The sequence below is a fragment of the Scaptodrosophila lebanonensis genome, unplaced genomic scaffold (assembly GCF_003285725.1).
Source record: "Scaptodrosophila lebanonensis strain 11010-0011.00,11010-0021.00 unplaced genomic scaffold, SlebRS2 tig00000072-arrow-pilon, whole genome shotgun sequence".
Lineage (NCBI taxonomy): Eukaryota > Metazoa > Arthropoda > Insecta > Diptera > Drosophilidae > Scaptodrosophila > Scaptodrosophila lebanonensis.
This window is the reverse complement of record NW_022060558.1, coordinates 1,670,776-1,690,328: the sequence shown is the minus strand read 5'-3', so window position 1 is coordinate 1,690,328 and position 19,553 is coordinate 1,670,776. Positions and strand designations below refer to the sequence as shown.

The window sequence follows — 19,553 nt, the reverse complement described above, 5'->3', positions numbered from 1 at the left end:
AAAGGTTGCAATGTTACCTGGCCCTTCTTCCATATTTCTGCCAAATTCGTGTAACTTTTGACATAAATTCATTACAAATAACTTTAAAGGATATTTCACATTTAAATGTTTAAATTTGTATTTAAAATTTCTCTTTTTTGATGAGTTTTTAGTTGTATTAATCAAATCAAAAAATCAAAAAGGAGGAAAGGAACAAAAAACACTAAAATAAAACCAATTAATCGTACTCGTAGGTATTCACATATAAAGTTCCAATTATAGAGGTTTTCTATTTTTTTTTTTTTTTTTTTGAGGAGTTGCACTTATAAAGGTTACAATGCTAAGTATGTTTTATAGAGTTTACAAAATCGAGCAATTGCGATGGGCTGTGGTTACCAAGATCGTACTGTATTCTTAAACAGTATTACGATCCGCCACATTTGCATAACTTGGTAAATACTTGTAAATACTCCTATGCAGGACAAGTTTGTGTTTTTGTCGTTGCAGCTCCCACAGCCTCCGCTATTAGTGCTTTAACAGTACACTCATAATTCTTAATACGTCATCCTTACTTCCTGTTTGAGCCTTATGTCCTTATGTCAAGTTTCATTGTGATACTTACGAGGTCAACTCTAGAGGAAGTTGTAGCCATAAACGCAATCTCTGCCTATTATTTGCAAGCAGCTGTCGTGGTTGTGGCTTTGGAAATAGAGAAACAATAATTAATAAATGTATTTGTAAATATAGTAAAATAAAGACATTTTATAGTTAATTACTGGTAATTAATAGGAATTAAAACGAATCAGTTTTGTTTCAATTTTTGTGGTAAACAAAGAGCGACTTCATTACCGAGGTTGGAGATGATACCATCCTCCTGTTAAATACGAACCTTTCGCCTAGTAGTTGCAAAATACTTAACATTGCTATTAATTAAACGTTGAAGTATCTTTAATTGAACAAAATGCTTAGCTACATTGAAATGTTTAGCAACAAGCCTCTTCGCTGCATGCTGCATTAGTATAAGAGTATTATAAGTTGCGCCCGTAATTAATCTGCAACTTGTTGCAAAGCAAATGCTGCGAAGCATTTGTATAAGCTAGTACAATTTTAGTAAAGCCACAACCCACCATTAAAGTCGAGTAGCAAATTTCCCTTAGCAAAGACACACACCAACATCCCGAAGAAGACCTTTCTTGAAATAGCTAGGACACAAGCCGAAAGCTAGTTATCTTAACTCAAGTGTTGCATCAGTGAAGACAGCAACCCGCAGCTTAAAAGCTCTCATTTACGGTGCATTATATTGAGCAACTGACACAACAACCAAATGTGCATAAAGCTCAATGAAATTTAGCGAATACACGAACCAAAGCTGATAAGACTTAGGAGTGTAGCAAGGACACAAACACAAACTTGATTCAATTCGGCAAGGACTACAACCATTTTTAAAATTCATTAATTATTGTCGTTTCAAAGCAAAGTTCAATTGTTTCGATTGCCTTTGTGGATTCAGGCATATCCAGATTCTTCCATAAAACCATCGAATCTAGGATTGGCTAAATCTGCAATTTTCTTCATACTCAAGGAATGAAAGAGTTTTAAGAGTATTTTTTTTTAACAAATTCTTTATATTTGCTTGCATTTTATGTTTTTTTTTGTAAATTTTTTTCTTTTTATAAAACTTTGTTTTAAGTTGTTCTCTCAATTACTTGTTGGTTTTTGTTTTGTATATAAATAATAATACTTAATGCTACAATACAGTAAACATTTTTGCTTGTTCTTCGATTTTTGCTTCTCAACAAACTCTTTTTAAATAGTTCTCTTTTCTTTAATTTTTCTTTTGATACATAATTGATCTTGGTGCTATGATTTCGCATATCAACACTCTATCATTTTTGCTATAGTATGCTTTTACTTGATCGGTTTCCTTGTTTTTGTTTGTTGTAATCGAAAAACTGCAACAATTGCAACTAACAAAGCTTAAATTAGATGTCATACGCGCTAATATATAATTTGCTTTCGAACTTAAAGACTACGAGTTTTCTCTTTCTGTTTTGCATTAACATTTACAATATTTACACTTAAAAAATTTGCTAATAGTTTTCATGGGTTTTCACACCATTCCGTTTAGTTGAATTCTTTTACGTTTTGTAATTGCATTTTATTAAATTGTTTAATTTATATTTAATTCGCACAGAAACTTTGCGTTGCTGTTCGACCGCCCGATTCGTGGCGATTGCTTGTTTGCTGGGGCGGGGCATAAGGAAACGTCTAGGTATCGTTGCATCATCACCGCAAGCATCCATTCATTCCACTAAGCATGTTCCACCATTTGTAGTGAGTGTTTCACAACCTGAGCATAGTTCGAAGTTCTACGGAATTGGTTGGTTGGCCATTTATTTGAAATACCTTCGGGTACCGTTCGGCTACACTCTCCATCAGGCGTGACCTGCACGCTGAACGGTCCAGCCGTATCGTTCCGTCAAGTTAAAGCACCGTTTTTGTTGTTATTGTAGTTGTTGACTTACAACTGATACTAACTGCCAACCATTATGTGTGCCGGCTGCTCGAGCTCGTTGTCATGGACGTTGGCGAACCTTGAGGTGGCCACCGGACCGCTCAGGCCACTCTTGAAGAGCTCATCGGAGCTCAGTTTGCAGCTCGGCACCAGCTCGGTGAACTCAGAGCCCAGTCCGAACTCCATATCGAGGAATCCGTACTCCCAGGTGTTGGCGCCCGCCGACACATTCGAGCTGATGCTGCTCACATACGAGGAGGTCAACGAGTGGGTCGCGGAGGAAATGGTTGACAGTGTGGTGAAGGTGGCCGTTGTGCTGGAGCTGCTGTTATTGCTGCTGCTCTGACTGCTGAGGGCGCTCGAGTTGGAACTGGCCTGGACCGTTGTGAATGTGCCGCTAAAGGCGACGGTGGCAGCCGAGGAGGATGAGGAGATGGCACCCGTTGCAGCACCCGCTCCCGCCGTTGGACTGCTCACAGGCACCGCTGTGGGCGATGAGGCGGCGGGCAATATGGAGAACAGATCGTTGTTGTTCAACGGATCCAGCGCTGATTGCGAGGAGAGACTGAGCACCGAACTCCAGTTGATGGATCGTGTCGAATCGTCATCCGCATAGCCGGAATCGCTTGAATCACAGGTGCTGATGGCCACACTCGGGTTCCCCAAACTACTGACGCTGCTGCCACTGCTCCCACTACTGCCACTGCCGCTGCCATTCAGGATGCTGCCGCTGCTGCTTAAAGTGCCGTTGCTGCTGCTGCTGCTGCCATTGCTGTTGTTGTTGTTGTTGTTGTTAGTGCTGGAGCTGGCCGCATTGCTGCTGCTGCTGCTGGAGGTCACATTGGATGCTGGCAGACTGCTTGCCACGGACGCAGCGGGCGGCGTGTTGCTGCTGCTCACATTACTGGAGTTGGCAGCAACTACGGGGGGCGGGCAGTTGGGGAAGGGCGTGGCACGTCCGGACTGTGACTCCCGAAAGGGATAATGATCGTAGGGATGCAAATTCGTACCGCTGCCGGCGCCGTTCGTATCACAGTTGCTGTTGCTGCTCGTGTTGCTGCTGTTGCTGTTGCTCGTGTTGCCGTTGGCAACATTCATATGGCTCGGCGCTGTGGCGAAATTGGGGCCAGCTGCCTTCTGCATATGCGGATTGTAGGCAGTGGGTGGCGCATCGAGTCGTTCACTTTGTGCCAAATAGCCAGGCGGTGGTGGCGGAAAATGCGGTGGTTGCAGCTGCTGATAGTGATCCATGTTGGCGAGGCGCGCGCAATTCAGCACAGGCGCATAATCCAGCTGTGGTGGTTGCTGTTGCTGTTGCTGCTGTGCTAGCTGCTGCTGCTGTTGCTGCTGCTGTGGTGCGGGTGGTGCTTGGCTGAGTGGATGCAGCAGAGGCGGTTGTTGTTGTTGTTGTTGATGCTGCTGCTGTTGTTGCTGCTGATAGGCTGGATGATATTGAGCTGCTGCGGCGGCGGCAGCTGCTGCTGCTGCTGCCTGCTGGTGATGTTGTTGCGCCGCCTGATGGAGCTCCTTGGCCTCCGCCTCGATCTCGCGATCGATGCGCTTGAGCGTGTTGCAGATCAGGACCGAGCGGTAGAGCGATTGCTCCGACACCTGCCTAAAGCGGGACAGCTTGAACATGGATAGGTTGCGGATCTTCAAGCGTGTGTCCTTGTAGCAATTGCGATTGGCGTTGCACCAATTGCCGCGTCCGTCGCAGCAGCGTTTCATGGCGTGCCTCGCATCGAGCGCCGCGGGATGGACATGCAGGGGCATGCCAGTCGCAAAATTGCCCGGCGCTGCAGCGGGCAGCGGCACGTTGCCGGCGGGTGGCACAGGCACGCTGGCGCTACCCAAATCCAGGTAAGATTTCCCATTCTCTGCACACCTTATCGTCTGCTGCTGTTGCTGTGCGGGCTGCTGTTGTTGCTGCTGCTGCTGCTGTTGTTGTTGTTGTGATGCGTAGCCGTTCTCATAGAATTGCTGCTGTTGCTGGGTGGTGGTGCTGGCGCCGCCTGCCTGCCACTGCGGTGGGAAACCACTAGGCATGCGCATGTGCTGCGGACTGCCTGTGCGGGAGCAGTTCTGCTGAGGAAAGGGCTCGGAGTAGTAGTTGGGGCGCGAGCCGTAACTGTGAGCTGTTGGGGAGTAAGCGCCATTGATTCGTTGCTGTTGCTGCTGCGCCACTTGCTGCTGCTGCTGCGCCACTTGCTGCTGAGCCACTTGTTGTTGTTGCTGCTGTTGCTGTTGTTGCTGCTGCTGCTGCTGCTGTTGATGCGTGGTCGTCGCAAACGGATGGTAGCGAATTGGGCAATAAGTGGGTATGATGCTCTCCTCCTCCTCGTAGTCGTCCTCGAAGTCATCGTCGTCGTCGTCGAGCTCATCGGCGCTCAGGAGTGTGGTTGCCAGCGTTGAGCGCGTAGCAATGCTGCCCCAAGGATCGCTGGGCACGGCCACAGCCTGCAGCTTAGAGATGCAATCGACTGGCTCGGCAGCAACCACCGCCGTAGCGGTGCTCCAGGGCTCGCTGGGCATGGCCGCAACCACCTCCAGCTTGGCAATGCTATCCTCTGGCACTGAACTGCTTGAGCTCGGCGACAGCGGCACCTCTGCGGCGCTCAATGTGCCGGCTTGAGTTCCCGCTACCAGAGCACTGAGCGCGCTAGTTACAGGTTGTTGTTGTTGTTGTTGTGGTTGCTGTTGTTGTTGCTGTTGTTGTTGCTGCTGCTGGCTGGCTGGCTTAGTAACTTCATCACCGTTGCTAATAATACTATTGCTATTGCTAATTGCAAGCTGCTGCTCCTCCATGGACGTTGGTTTTTGCTCGACATTGTTGTTGTTGTTGTTGTTGTTGCTGCTGTTGCAGTTGTTGTTGGACTCCTCCTCTAGCTTTGTGCCGTTGCTCAATTGATCGCGCTCCTCCTCGAGCGAGTCTATGTAGTTATTGTTGTTTATCGCCCATTTGTTGGCCTTCACCGGCGGCGGTGCACAATTCGTGTAGGTGGTGTTCGCATCCTTGGAGTCGAATGTCAGCTCATGCTTCCGCTTGGTAGCGGCTGTTGCTTGAAGACCCATTGCTGAATTCACCTGCAAGCGCAAGAACGAAAGTGAAAATTGGCCAAGTTAGTGAGTGAGTTCTATATTGGAGTACTTATTTACTATATGTATGTGTGTATGTGTGTATGTGTGTGCGTGCTCTGCCATTTTGGCGCCAAAAATTTGAATGTCTGTCATAAATTATTACCCCTCAAGACCCCAACATCTCGCACAATTTGTGCCCAATGTCAGCAGACAAGGAACGAGAGACGAGAGACGGGCAGGACTGTCTACGTGCAACGTGCCATGCCGGCAGCAGCAACAAAGAAGCACGGCGTAGACACAATGCCAGCAATACCAACAACAGTAACGACATTGGCGAGGGCAAAGGCAAAAAACTTATCAAGAAAATGGAAAATACAGAAAGAAAAGGCAAAAATCCCCTCGTGTCGCAACCAAAAAAAATGAAACAGCCAACGAAAAATGTTATACGGCGACATTTGCTGGCAGGCTAGCAGGCAGGCAGGCGGGTAGGCGAACGAGCAAACAGCCCAACCACCCAACCACCCACTCATCCAACCATCCTACTCATCAGCAACACCAAAACGAAATCATCCTGCGCATTTTCGTCTTCCTCTTCTTATTTGCTGCCTCTGCTTTGCACCACCAGAACGAAAATGAAATGAGAATGCCAGCCAGTCAGCTTGCCAGCCAGCCTGCCAGCCAGCCAGCCAAGTCAGTCAGCCTCGGCATCCACCACCCTCATCCTCATACTCATCGTCAACCCAAACCATCACCCTCAACGTCGCACTCGCACTCGCCATCACCATCGCCCTCATCCAGCTGGCACATTGCTCATCAACGCCACCGCCTGCCATTTCCTCCCCGCTTTCCCAACCACTTCCTACGCATCTCGAAATCTTCTTAAAATAAAACAAGTCGCCGAGCCAGCAACGTAGCATCTGAAGTACCAAAGACGACAACAACGGGGCTGCTTGGGCGCTTTCAATGTCTTAGCATCGCGTTCACTTCCGCCATTTAACTGTTGAAACTATTTTTGGGGTTTTCTCTACTTTATTTCCATGAAAGAATTGAACAATAAAGCTGCGAGCTGTTTGATTTCAGTAGTTTCCAGTAGGGCTACGGACTAGACCCAACAGGGTGCTGGAGAATACAAACAAAATTAGAACCGTATAGCTAGTTAGGTCGTTAGGAATATCTCTGATTTCAAGTGATCGTCAACTAAGGAATTTTAGCCGATCTTAGTCGATCACAACTGGACTTAGACAACCCACCCCACTTCTAGCTGATAGTCTTTCATTGTTTAAAGGGGTTGCAAAGTACGATTTAAATGTGATAAGATATAGAGTCTGGTAATCAGTTGTTGTTTGTCATTGTGTTTCAGAATTGATTTAATCTTGAGCTAAATACATATTTGCATGAACCTTCGTGTTTTTAACGTTCTGTGTGCAAGTTCCCCCGTTGCAGTGTTGCCATCGACCTGATCTAGAGAGAAACTCAGCAACTCTGGCAGCGATTGCCGCTTCACAAAATTTCAAGTTGGAACATCTGTGTGTTTTCAGAGTTCCCCGTACTGTAAACTGCGGCCTTTGTCATCAACATACGCGCTCTCGTACTCGTACTTATAAGGGTTGCCATATGCTCGCATATTTCGTTCGCTCGCTCGTCGTTCGTTCTGTCTGACTGTCGCTGCATTAACTATTAGAGGGGGGAATGAATATGACCCGCCACGCATCGGGGTGAGTTTTCGGTCTTATTTGTTATCGTCATCGAGGTCGTCGCCGCCACCGCCGCCGCAGCCGCTTTCGTTCTTGCCGTTGCCGTTGCCTTTGCCTTTGCTGCTGTCGTCGTCGCTGCGTCGCATGTGTTTCTCATTTTTCTTGCCTTTTTCCCTTGCACACACACTGCACACGTTTTCCTCAATGTCTGGCCCGAGAACAAGACCGGGACCGGGACCGGAACTGGGACCGAGACCAAGCCCTGCCCTGCCCTGCAATGTCTGCATGTTTGCCTGACTGCCTGCCTGACTGCCTGCCTGTTGTCTGAAAACGGCTGCCGCTGTCGCTGCTTGCCTTTCCCTGCTCTGCCATGCCATGCCTTTGCCCTTGTGTTGCTTTTGGTGTGTTGTCTCATCGCTTCATCCCCCGTTTTGTCTGCAGCTGTATTTCGGGTTTCAATGCTACCGAGCTGCATGCAACGTCCATTGTATATTTAGCATGGGGGCTGAGTAAGGTCTGTGGAATCGTTGGGTAGTCTGTAAGATGAGCATATGACCAACTAAGGGCTGTCCCAATCGTCTATCTTCTTGGTGCTGGCTCTCCGCTTTCAAGTGGGATTATTGATACTTATGATAATATCTGTGTCCATAATATACGATATATCATGCCTTCATGCAAATTTTGATCGAACAAATTTACAACTTTGATGTCCTTCGCTATATAGAAATCAATTATTCATTTAAAACTCCAAAACTATATAGCTAAAGAATTTGTTTCAGCACAGATAATCTTTTAGTTGTAATGTTTCAAAATAAACCAACGAATATTTTTACTGATCTACTTACAATTACATTATATATATTTATATTTATAAAGGGACTAAATAAATTAATTTAGAGCTTAAGTTCCCTTTTTTTAGAAGGGAACTGCTGACGGTTCTTTTTATTTAGACGCTCTATTCTTTAACACTTCCTCACATGCCGAAGCCCTTAATAGAGCCAATTCCAATTCAATTCAACTGAGTGGTTCAGGGATCCAAATTGTTCAAAACCTCATCTGAATTTATCAAAAGGTATCTGATATTAAAATGTGTCTATTGTTAATTGCTTTTTGGTATTCTATTGTAAATTTCCAATTAGAATCAGCAATACTAAGTACTTAAAAGGTTTAGCTAGCCAACTAAAGTCCCTGTGGTTTGAATTCATGCGCCAATTGGTCAACGGTTTAAAATTCTTTATCACCATCGTCGGCATCGTTGTCGTCGTCGCCGTCGTTCATGTCGATGTCGGCTCGACTGTATAATGAATGTGTGGTGGTTGTTCGTGTCTGGTTGAGTCATGTGCTCATCGCTGTTGTTGTCGTTGTTGTTGCTGCTACTTGTGGTGCTTAGTTATCATCATCAATGATTGCTCATTGCTTTTGTTGTTTGCGTTTTTACTGCTGCTGATGACAATGCCAAAAGTGGAAACGTAGGAACGACGCGCACACGTCGTATGTGTAATGTCTGGGTTTATTTTCAAGCATTTTAACAGGCACATTGCGCATACGCAACGTGTGCCGGTAGTTAGAGTCAGTGTCTAGGGTAGTCAACGGCAATTGGCTAAGTGCAAGGGTTGCCAGCCATGTGCCTTGAAGGTCAGCTGGTTCGCTAGCAAATTACGAGTACATTCACATCTCAACAGCATGCGAATAGAAACGGAAATTCAATTCAACTTCAAATCCATCACCAATACCACAAAAACTTTCTACGCTAATTTTTTTCTCTCGCTGTTACAAAAGTGGAGAAATTGTTGTTGTTGGTGTGTGGAAAAAGTGTTGCCATCATTATAATCAACAGCAGCAATATCAACAACAACAGCAACATCTACGCAAAGCGGTAACAATCAGCGGCCGAAAGTCATCTTCAAGCCGAGGCTAGAGATGATTTTGAGCCGCTACGTTCGTTGCGTTCAGAGATTGCGACTCTGGTGAATATTTTATTGCCACACCAACAGCAGTCAGCCAGCCAGCTAGCTAGCTAGCCAGCCAGCCAGCCAGCCAGTTTCAACGAGCCAGCCAGCACAAAGCCAAGTTAAACAGAGAGACATACAAAAGCCAGTCAGCCAGCCAGGCAGCCAGCCACCTCGCCTCACCGCCATTGCCATCACATGTCGTTTGCTTTATTTTTTCAGCATTTTACGCTTCGCCAGCAACTCGTTTTAGTTGTTGCCGTTGTTGGACGGCTGGTGGTGGTGCTGTGGTGGCAGCGGCAACAGCAACGGCAGCGGAGACTGCTCACAACATACGACGAGACAACCGACTGGCGACTGGCTCCAAATTGACGGCAACTGCTGGCAAAAGCGGCTGAGTCTAAAGCTCGACTGCAGTTATTGCTGTTGCTGCTGTCGTTGTTGTTGCTGTTTGATTGTCGGCTGCAATGACGACGACGACGACGACAACAGCAACAACAACAACAACAAAAGCAGAATCGTCGTCGTCGACGTCCTCTTCGTCGTTGTTGTTAATGTTGCCGCTCGTAGCTGCGGCCGCCGTTGCTGCTGCTACCTTCAAATTCCACAATATTCAAGTTTCAGGTTATGAGCCAAGCAAGCGGCCGACCAGCAACAGCAACAGCAACCAACAACCTACCAACAACCTGAGCCAGTCATCGTCATCGCAGCAGCAACACAAAATTTTTGCCCGAAAGCCAAGCAGCAGCAGCAGCCGGGCCAACACAGTTGAAACCACGTTTGCTTGCAAGTTGTACGCTTTAAGCACACTGGTCTGGGGCTTATTGCAAATAAGAATATGTATGTAAATGCATGCTACGTTGCTCTTTAATGGGAAGTTAAAAAAACTACAACTAGCTCACTTATAAGGGGAAGTATGTAAATTTCAAAATTCTTTCTAATATCTAAACACAAAGATGTAGTTATTTGCACGCATCGAAAATAACAAAATAACAGACCGAAGGTAACTGCTATAGCACTCGATCGTGTTTAATTTGCGCCGCCCTGGCGTACAAAGACAGGACTGTTATACTATATTCCTACGAATTTAATTTATTTAATCCATTCTCTATAAGCTGCATACAATATTGCAATATTAGAATAATTTTGTTCAGTCTGCGTATTAAACTGATTAATTGCTTTACAAATCATCTCATTTTTATTATTATTTATTCTCTCTTTTTGCCAAAATTCTTGATTTAACATGTCCTACTAATAGAATTATATAATAGTCCTCAAATACGGTCAGCACGAGTACAATTTATAAGGCAACTGCCCCACTGTGCCGCTTGACTCAGCTTAACACTTAGCCAGCTCGGCTCAAAAGTCGACTTCAGCATTAAAGTCGGTCGCTGGCACGCACGGTCGCTCTTGTAGGCAACCAGCAAGCACTTTGAATTCTTCAGCCGAACAACGCCATACTCGTACATACATACATATCTACCTACAAAATAAAGTTGGGAAAAAAGACAAAACAACAACCCAAGTTTCAGCTTTCGACAAAGCCGAGTTCGGAGCCACGGTGCTTCCACTGGCTTGTTGGTCTTATGAGCCGTGCTTGTCTCACCAGCAATTTAAATACAAAAACGTATAAAAACATAAAATGAAAAAGAGCGCGCTTGAAAAGCACAGAAGACGACAGCAACATTGGAGCAACATAATAAAAAACCAGCTCCAAGTTTTTCGAACGTCGTTGTCGCCCAGCCCAGCCAGGCAGCACAGGCACAGACAGAGGCAGAGGCACAGGCACCCAGTACCTCTACTACCAGCGAGCCAAGCGAGTTCAACTCTGTGGCTGTGGCTGCTCATCATAATAAAAATGAATTGAATTGAAGACGGTTGGTCGGGCCGGTCCGGGCCGAGTCTGGTCTGGTCTGAGTTTTGAGTCTGAGATGTTGATGGTCGTTCGCTTGTGTGTGCTTGGGCTGTTGTTGTTGTTGGTGTTGGTGTTGGTAGGGCGGGGGCGTATAAGAAATTAAGCAGCGACAGAGATGACGGCGCTGATATGTGTGTGCCGCCTGCCTTTTTTCGCCTTCTTCTGCTTGTGTTTCCCATGCGAACGTGCGGGCGGTTGCTTCTTTGGTGAAACTTGGTCGCAAGTCGGGGCTTTGACACACTCGTACGCAATCCACAACTACACCCATAGAATAAGAGATATGCACTCAAAAAAAGAAGCAATATAAATGTTGCAGAAATCCAAGTAAAGGAACTGAAAACAGCCAATAGAATAGTTCGCTTTAAGGGTATTATTTGTAATCTGAATTATAGCTACAGGTTCTTTATAGTTAGGAGCCCACAAGTTTGACTTCCTGTCTGTTCAAAAATAGGAGAGAAATTTCGAATATATAAAGAGAACCTTTTGAAAATGCACAACACCATTCATTCAAACAAGATCAAAATTTGCAAGCTAAACATTTGTTGTCATTGAACAATTTACTATATAACTAGTGGGGAGGAGCCTTTTTAAATCTGTTGGGGATATAAGAAAAAAGGAAGAATTGTAGTTTCAAATAATGATTGGTATTTGTCTTTGTTGCCTTGCAGATATTTTTTTCGTTGAGTGTAGCTGTGTGCAATGGGTTGTGGGTGGAAAGGGGGAACTGCGCTATAGCGGCACATGTTGTTTTTATAGTGTGTGTATATTTCTGTTTTTGGACTGTGGGAAAGGAAAGGCTTTTCCACAGTCCCATGCCTATGCTAAATTGTTTTCGTTAGATAGTCGGCGCGGTTCGCAGTTCGCCGTTTGGCGTTTGCCGTTCGCCTAAATACGCGCAAGTCATGGATTTTTCGGGGCACACTGTGCGGCACAAGGTTACCTACACAGACACTTGTCTACACTTGTTGTTGTTGTTATTGTTGTTGCTTTACTCGTTATTTTTTGTTGCCTTCTTTCTGTTTTTGATTTTTGGCTCTTTGCTTGGCGTGGGGCTGGGTAGCATTGGGTGTTTTGTTTTTTTTTTTTTGTTTTTTGTTTAAATTTTGTATGCACATATTTTTGCGATATGGTCGGTTTTCATGTTAGCCGCACGAAGTCCCACACGACACGAACTGTTACTCCGTTGGAGTTGAGAGTTGGTCGAGTCGTTGAGTTGTCGATGTCGAGTCGATTGGCGGCCGTGGCCAGGAAGCGCCAGCCGCCAACGACGAGACGAGGCGAGGAACACAAATCAGCTGTTTTTGGCGAATTAGAGCAATTTTCAAGCTCGCTGGCGCTGACTTTTTCGTTGTTGTTGTTGTTGTTGTCGTGCTTGTATGAATGTGTGCTTGTGTGTGTGTGTGTATGGACGTCGTCGAAGATTTATAAGTGCACACATTTAGCAAGAGTTTGTTGGACGCAAATGCTGTTGTTGTTGTTGCTGTTGTTGCTGCTGCCGCGCAATTGGTGACATTGAAAATTTGCAAGGCATGTTGGTGCGTGTGTATATGTATGTGTGTGTGTGTGTGCCGTTGTTGTTACTGCTGTGGGCCGCACAGCTGTTGGCACATGTGAATGCGACAACTGTGGCGGCTGTTTAAGAATGCTCTGACTGCCCCCTCTCCCCCACCCCCTTCCCCATTCACACTTGACAACATTTTTGGTCAATGAACTGTGCAACATTTATGCCATACTTCTGTATATACATACATACATGTATGTGTGTATGGGTGTATTTATGCTTTGCATGTTTTAGCATGCGCCGGATGTGAGACGCAAATCAGCTGTTAGTGCAAGGACACAAGCATGCAGCAGCACGAGAGCGAATAAACGTTCTGTTTTATTTCCACTTTTTCTATTTTACTTTGAAAACTGAGCCAGCGAGCCTAGGCAACTAAATCCCTTGCTCTAATCCGGCACGAAAGAAATGCCGACGTCCTCGTCGTCGTCAAAAACGTTGTCGTCTCGTCTACCTAAAGCCATAGTGGACTAATCCTCAAAAAGGATACGCATTAGGTACGCTATGCGATCTGTGTATATGTGAGTAAGCGCGCTTGTCTTTCTACCTGCCTAGACACACATAGACTCCTAGAAGAGACGGCACAGCCGCCGCCTCGATCCATCAAAAATTTGGGCTGACATTTAACTGACAGAGACCAACAGTTGTTTTGTGCACGATTGGAGTCTCGAGAAAAAAAACAACAAGAATATCAACCTGTGCGTATGGGATTGCTGATAAGAAGCCGTTGCCTATAAGACCCCGAACTAGCTAGCTGCTCGAGGAACAGAAGGAACTTATCAATCAGGGAAATAGTAGATCTTGTCTAAGATAGACAACCAACGACACATATTCAGAGTCGGTATTAAAATGATTATATTAGCAATTTATAATTATAATGAAAGAGCTTCCATACTCTCTTACCACTTATAGATTGGTCTAGGAATTTGTTACGCATAGAATATCGTTTGTTAATCGAACCCAGAGAAAAACATCACATCATAACTCGTAATTTATAAAAAATGAAACTTACCACCTACTTTCTATATTTATAGTATTAGGCTTACAGTGCAAATAATTTCATATTTCCAAATGAATTTCCAACACATCCAATCTTCACATTTTCATTATCAGATTATATCTATTTTAGTTCCCCCCTGCTCCAATGACATCATTTTATATTGTTGTGCAAGCACCCACTCCGCCAAGGTCTAGACGAACGAGTTTCCTCAGATACGAATTTCCCGGAACACTACCTTGCCCTGTCCTGAGACCACTGATAAGTGGCGAGCAGGCGCATGACTCGCTGCCGTTTCGGATTCGCCAGATCATTGCCATTGGCATGCAAATTTCGAGAAGCCGTGCAAAAACGTGGCCGTCGCTCGGTTCCAGCTTATCAGCGGAGCAGGCGAGCGACTGATAAGACAATGCGCGAATCAACATGGTGCGGTGCGCAAGCATTGCGTCAAGTGCGGTAATCGGTCGGGGTGTGGTGGTGACTGGGGGGCGACAGGGCGAGGGATGCGGAAAGAGCCAGAGCTGACAATTACTGTACACTGCGCACAAATCGCAATGAAAGCGCCTCGCTAACAGAGTCGCACAGTGTACCAACCAACAACAACAACAGCAACGACGGCGAAACTCGGCCGTGCCACAAACAAGCAGCCAACAATAACAAAAGCAACGACAAGCAACTTAGACTCGTCGCTCCGCTCGGTTCGCTCGCTCGCTTGGTAAACAGAAAATTACAAAAAAAAACAAGAAAAAATATTATGGAAAAAATGTGTCTGTATATATGCGCGCAAGCTACATACTAAAATACAACGGCAGCAGCAGCAACAACAACAACAGCAGCAGCAACACACAAAGAGACTCGTCGACGGAGCGCTCCACTCCTCGCACACACAATTTCCACATCGCATCGCATTGCCAGCAAACAGACCAACCAAGCAGCTGCACAGTGTTGCAAAATGCAAAATTTTTTGGGAATTTAGTTCAACATTTCTTGTTTAATGTACATACATATGTATGTACATATGTATATTTCCTATCTTTTACCAAAATATGAAATAGAAACATGAAAAATGCATCTATTTAGATGAGGGCTGTATGCAATCATGTATCGCCTACATTTTTAAATTTATTCAAGAGTTTTTCCATGGCATCCTAAATGTTCTCTAACGGAGTTAATGGCATTTTCAATTTTAAAATGTTGCCAAAAACCCATACCTCATTTTGCATTCTAGCTGCATTGTTTTAAGAAACAGTTTCTATTTAAATTGTATACCACTGTGCACCGGGCCGGGCCGGGCCAGGCCAGGCCAACCAAGGCAGCCAGAGTCGTCAGTCCGATGTTGCTGACTCGGCGGCGATGGCAGCAGCAAAAGCAACAACAGCAACATCGAGGCAAACCGAACGACAGCCGAAGCGTACACACGAAGTACAGTCGCACAGTTAAAAATAAAGTGTGGGCTGCCGAGAGGGAAACGGCGACGGGAAACGACAACGGCAACATCAACGTCGAGGGTAAAAACAACAAAGGCAATGGGAATCTTTTAGGTATATGGGACGTGCGGGGCGGACGTTGTTGCTGCTGGTAAATAATGATGATGGAACAACAACGCCTGAATGTATGTGTGCGTGTGTTGTGTGAGTGTGTATGCATGTATGTATGTATGTATATCCACACAGTAAAATTTCATGTATTAAAATCGTTTCGTTCGTTTGCTGGGTTGCTATATACAACAACAGCAACGACGTCGACTACAAAAAGCAATGTACGTGCAGGGTAAGAGTAAGAGCTGCTGCTGCTGCTGTTATTGGTATTGTTGTTGTTGCTGCTGCTGTTGTTTTTGTTGTTGATAGCGTCGCTCTTAGCTATTGGAACGAGGGACGTTCGAGGTGAGGTTGACGAGCAGTCGCAGTCGCTGTACGTAATATCGCAACGTTGCTGTTGCTGTTGCCGTTGCTGTTCAAAATGAACGAACGAACGAGCAACCGTCTGAGAGTCGAGTCGAGTTTAATTTTGTAGTACGTAGCAGAAAAAGAGGCAACAACAACAACAGCGGCAGCAACGGCAACGACAACGTTGGAACAAAAAATAAATGATGGCGACTGACTGGCAGTGTTGCGTTCCGATTTTTGTTTCAAATTTTTTCAGTTTTTTCTTTTTTATACGTACATATATTTTTGCTGCCGTTGCTGTTGCTGTTGCTTGGGCTTTTGCTTTGGGCTCGTTTCGTTTGGTTTGGTTTTTATATGCGAGCGCATGTGTGTGTGTGTATGTGTGTGGGTTTTTGAAAAACACTTTAAAAGTTGCAAGAAGAAGCGCAAATAAGCGGGTTTTTTACTACGTTTCGCTTAGAATGGCAAAATGCAGCAGGCTGGCTATGCTACTTTTCTATCAGGCAGGCCGGGGTTGCTGTTGTTCTTCTTGTTATTGTCGGCGATGGTTGGTAGTTGCTTTGGCTGTCATATATATGTATGTATGAACATAGATGCTCATAGACGCAACCCCGATGCGTGGTGAGATTTGCTTTTGGTGAATAATTGGGGCGCGCAATTGGCGAGAGTTTGAAATGCAATCTGCTTGACAGTTCTACGCAAGTTCAATCGCAACAGATCGTCGAAGTAACAAACAAAGTGGCAGGAGTTACACAATGTCGTGGATGTTTTTGGAACATAAATGTAACAGGAACTCTACTGATCTGCAAATATTATACATACATATATTTAATTCTAGTCCTTGTCAAATATAAGTCAATCTACATACAATCTTGGATTTCAAAATTGGTCCTAAATTCTAAATTACGAGCAGTTCTTGCCCTCAAACGGTTTGAATAAATAATGTGTACTTAATAAATAAAAAATATACTCATAACACAATAAATCGACCTGAAGTGGTTTCTATAGTGCCTTCCTCTGGAACTATAAAGCCGGAAAAATGATCCTAGCTTAAAAGGTTTGTTGAAAATAATTATGAAACTTTCAAAAAGCTTTCATTTTTTTTGTGAATTTCTTAAAATTTAGAATTTAGATCCTTAAACCTTTCAATACACCTATTAAAGAGTTATTTATTACTATAATTTCATATTTTTATAGTTAGCCCTATATTTCTGACTGTTTAAATGCCACGATCCTCAGTAGCCAAATGCCAACACTTTGCAGTAACCCTCCGCATTTCAACCCATGCCCATTCGGACCCTTTAACTTATCCGTGTGGTGCCAGTCTTGTCATCAACGCTCCGTGGCCGTTGTCGTTGCTTTAACGGTACTGCACGCATACAAAACAGCTCGAGTCTCGGTCGTCGTCGTCGTCGTAGCATTCAATAAAGCACAACAACAACAGTAACAGAGCTGTGTGGCCGATGCCGACAACGCTTTAACCATAACCGCCCACTGAAACGCCAGCTATGACGTTGACTCTAACCAAAGGCCACCCACACGCACTTACATACACACAAACACACTCGTGCATACATATACACGTGCATATATATACATACATACAGCAGTGGAAACCTACGCCACCCCCAACACCACCGACTGTTTATAAAATAACCTTATTTCGCACATACAACACACACACACACACTTATACGAGTATGTATAATACAGCATATAGCCATGTAGTATATACAAATATATATTTAGTATGTGTGTGTGTGTGTGTGTGCAGCTTCAATACGTAAGCCGCCAGAGCTGCTGCCCTCCCAAATAACGCCCACGGGGTTGCCATAGCGTTTCAGTTGTGCTCGCTTCGTACTTTATGCCTGACATTATTATAATATTATATTCTTTATAATAATGGGTTGGCAGCACTGGCAGCCAAAAACCACCTACAGCCATCTACACACATACGCATACGAATGTATACTCGAACCCAGCCACCCAACCATCCACTGAGCCAACAACACAGCCCACAACCCACCACCCACATCCTATATCCACATCCCAACTAGCTCTTTGCGACCCTGCGCACTAAAGTCGACCGACCGGCTTTTATGCCGGACTCGTACTCATGCTCGGCACTCGGCATTCCTCCTTGTTCTCGTCCTCGTCCTCGTGCTCATGCTCCATGCTCCGTGGTCGTCGCGTGCCCCTTTCGTTGAACCGCACGTTAAGCTTTTAGGGCGGCTATGGGGTGGTGGGTGGTTGATGTTTGCAAGGCTGTCAGGATTTGCCGAAACGTAAATGTCAGTGTGCTCCGGCAATGGGTGGCTGATGTTGATGATGGTATTGGTAGTGGTACTGGTGGTGGTGGTGGTGATGGTAGTGGTGGTGGCTAGCCTGCCAGTGAGTGAGTAAGTGGGTGGGTGGTTGGGTAACTTGCCGCAGGCAGTGTGAGAGTTCTGCCCAACATTCTGTTGTCGTCGTTCGTTTGTTGGTGGGCTAAGTTTATGGGCAGGCTGCTTCAACTGCTGGGTGGTGCTGGTGCTGGGTGGTTGCTGTCAGCTTCGGTGGTGGGTTGTGTGTGTGTGCGTGTGTTGGTGTGGTGAAATATGCCATGACGTATAAAAGCTAAAAACGTTGGCAAATATAATGAAATTGGGTGAAATGCGCTCGCCCGACCCTATCCCTACAACACGCAGGCTAAGGTGGCTATGGAGGCAGTGTGTGGCCCATGGCTGTCGACTGACATAATAAAGCCTACCACCAGCCTGTCCTGGCTGCCAGGAGCGCTGCTGGGCTGCTGTCGTAGTTGCCTTGGGTTTGCGGTGATGATGTTGGTGGTGGTAGTGCTTGTGCTGGTGGTGGTGTTGGTGGTGGTGGTTTTGGCTATGAAAACCACTTTTCGAATTGCACGTACTATGTGGGCAGAGAAGTTGCGACGTCGAGTTGGCGTCGTCAGGCTGGGGAGACGGCACAACATCGACTGAGCGACGCATGAGAAATGAAAATGGCTAAATGGACGCCTCCCCTGCATCCCATTCCATCCAATCCACTCTCTAAGCAGCGCTGCCGACGCACGATAACTTTAATTTGCCTTAATGGGAATTTGCGTGCTCCAGTGCTAGTGTTGGGTGAGTTATCCTGCGGCAGCGTGACACGAACCCGAATGAATTGCCTGAATGGATACACGAGCCACCAATGTTACCGTTAGCGATACCTCTGCCGCTTGCCGCCTGTCGCTGGTCAGCAGAGCGTCCAGAGTTGCCAGCGCACTGTTAAGTAGGTGACGCAACCGCAAATTTGCGGCAAACGATTTAATAATAGCCTAGTGTGCGTGAATAGTCGCTCTTCATGTACCAATATATATGTATGTATGTGTGCGAGCTTCTCTGGGTGGCTGCCTGTGTGTGTGTGTGTGTGTGGCTGTTTGCGTTTGTGCAAGGCAAGTGCATGGCGCGTCACGTCAGCAGCTCAAACAACAGCAACAGTAAAAACATAAGCAGCAGCATCATCATTCAACATCGTGGTTGTTGTCGTCACCATTTACGTTTGTCGGGTAATTCCCCCATAGGTAGGAACGCCGACGCTGTCGCACAAAACTCGCAGAAGCAAAAGCAACGCAGCGCAAACAAGTGCAAGTGATGCGCATTCATTGATAAGATTTGTGCAACGCGACTGTTGCAGCCACACGCTGGTGCTGCTGCTATTGTTGTTGCTATTCTTGCAGCAACATCGCTAGCTTTAAATCCCATATAAGCATGTGCCGCTTCGCATTTGTGGCATTCCCATAAATCCCTCACAAGTCAATCGGTCGGTGAAGCTACATATGTACTTGTATGTAGTATAGTGAGAGTCAATGTCTTCTATTCTCAAGTTGCTGTTGTTGTTGTTGTCGGTTTGTGAACACCGACTACTATATGTTCTCGTTTATGAATCTGTCAGTGAAAACTTGGACTACAAAATGCAATTCTGGTTGTTAACAATTCGAATAGAA

General features: G+C 45.5%; 1 protein-coding gene across 2 annotated transcripts in view; it reads right to left on the bottom strand.

The window, feature by feature from the left end:
- Positions 1–1,754: 1,754 nt before the first annotated feature.
- LOC115625145 (putative mediator of RNA polymerase II transcription subunit 26) overlaps positions 1,755–19,553 on the bottom strand; it is a 51,572-nt gene continuing 33,773 nt past the window's right edge. For both annotated transcript variants that reach the window (XM_030520066.1, XM_030520067.1), the window contains exon 2: positions 1,755–5,578. In XM_030520066.1, coding sequence (XP_030375926.1) covers positions 2,513–5,578 — 3,066 coding nt within the window. In that variant the 3' untranslated portion in view covers positions 1,755–2,512. The remainder of the gene's footprint in view (positions 5,579–19,553) is intronic.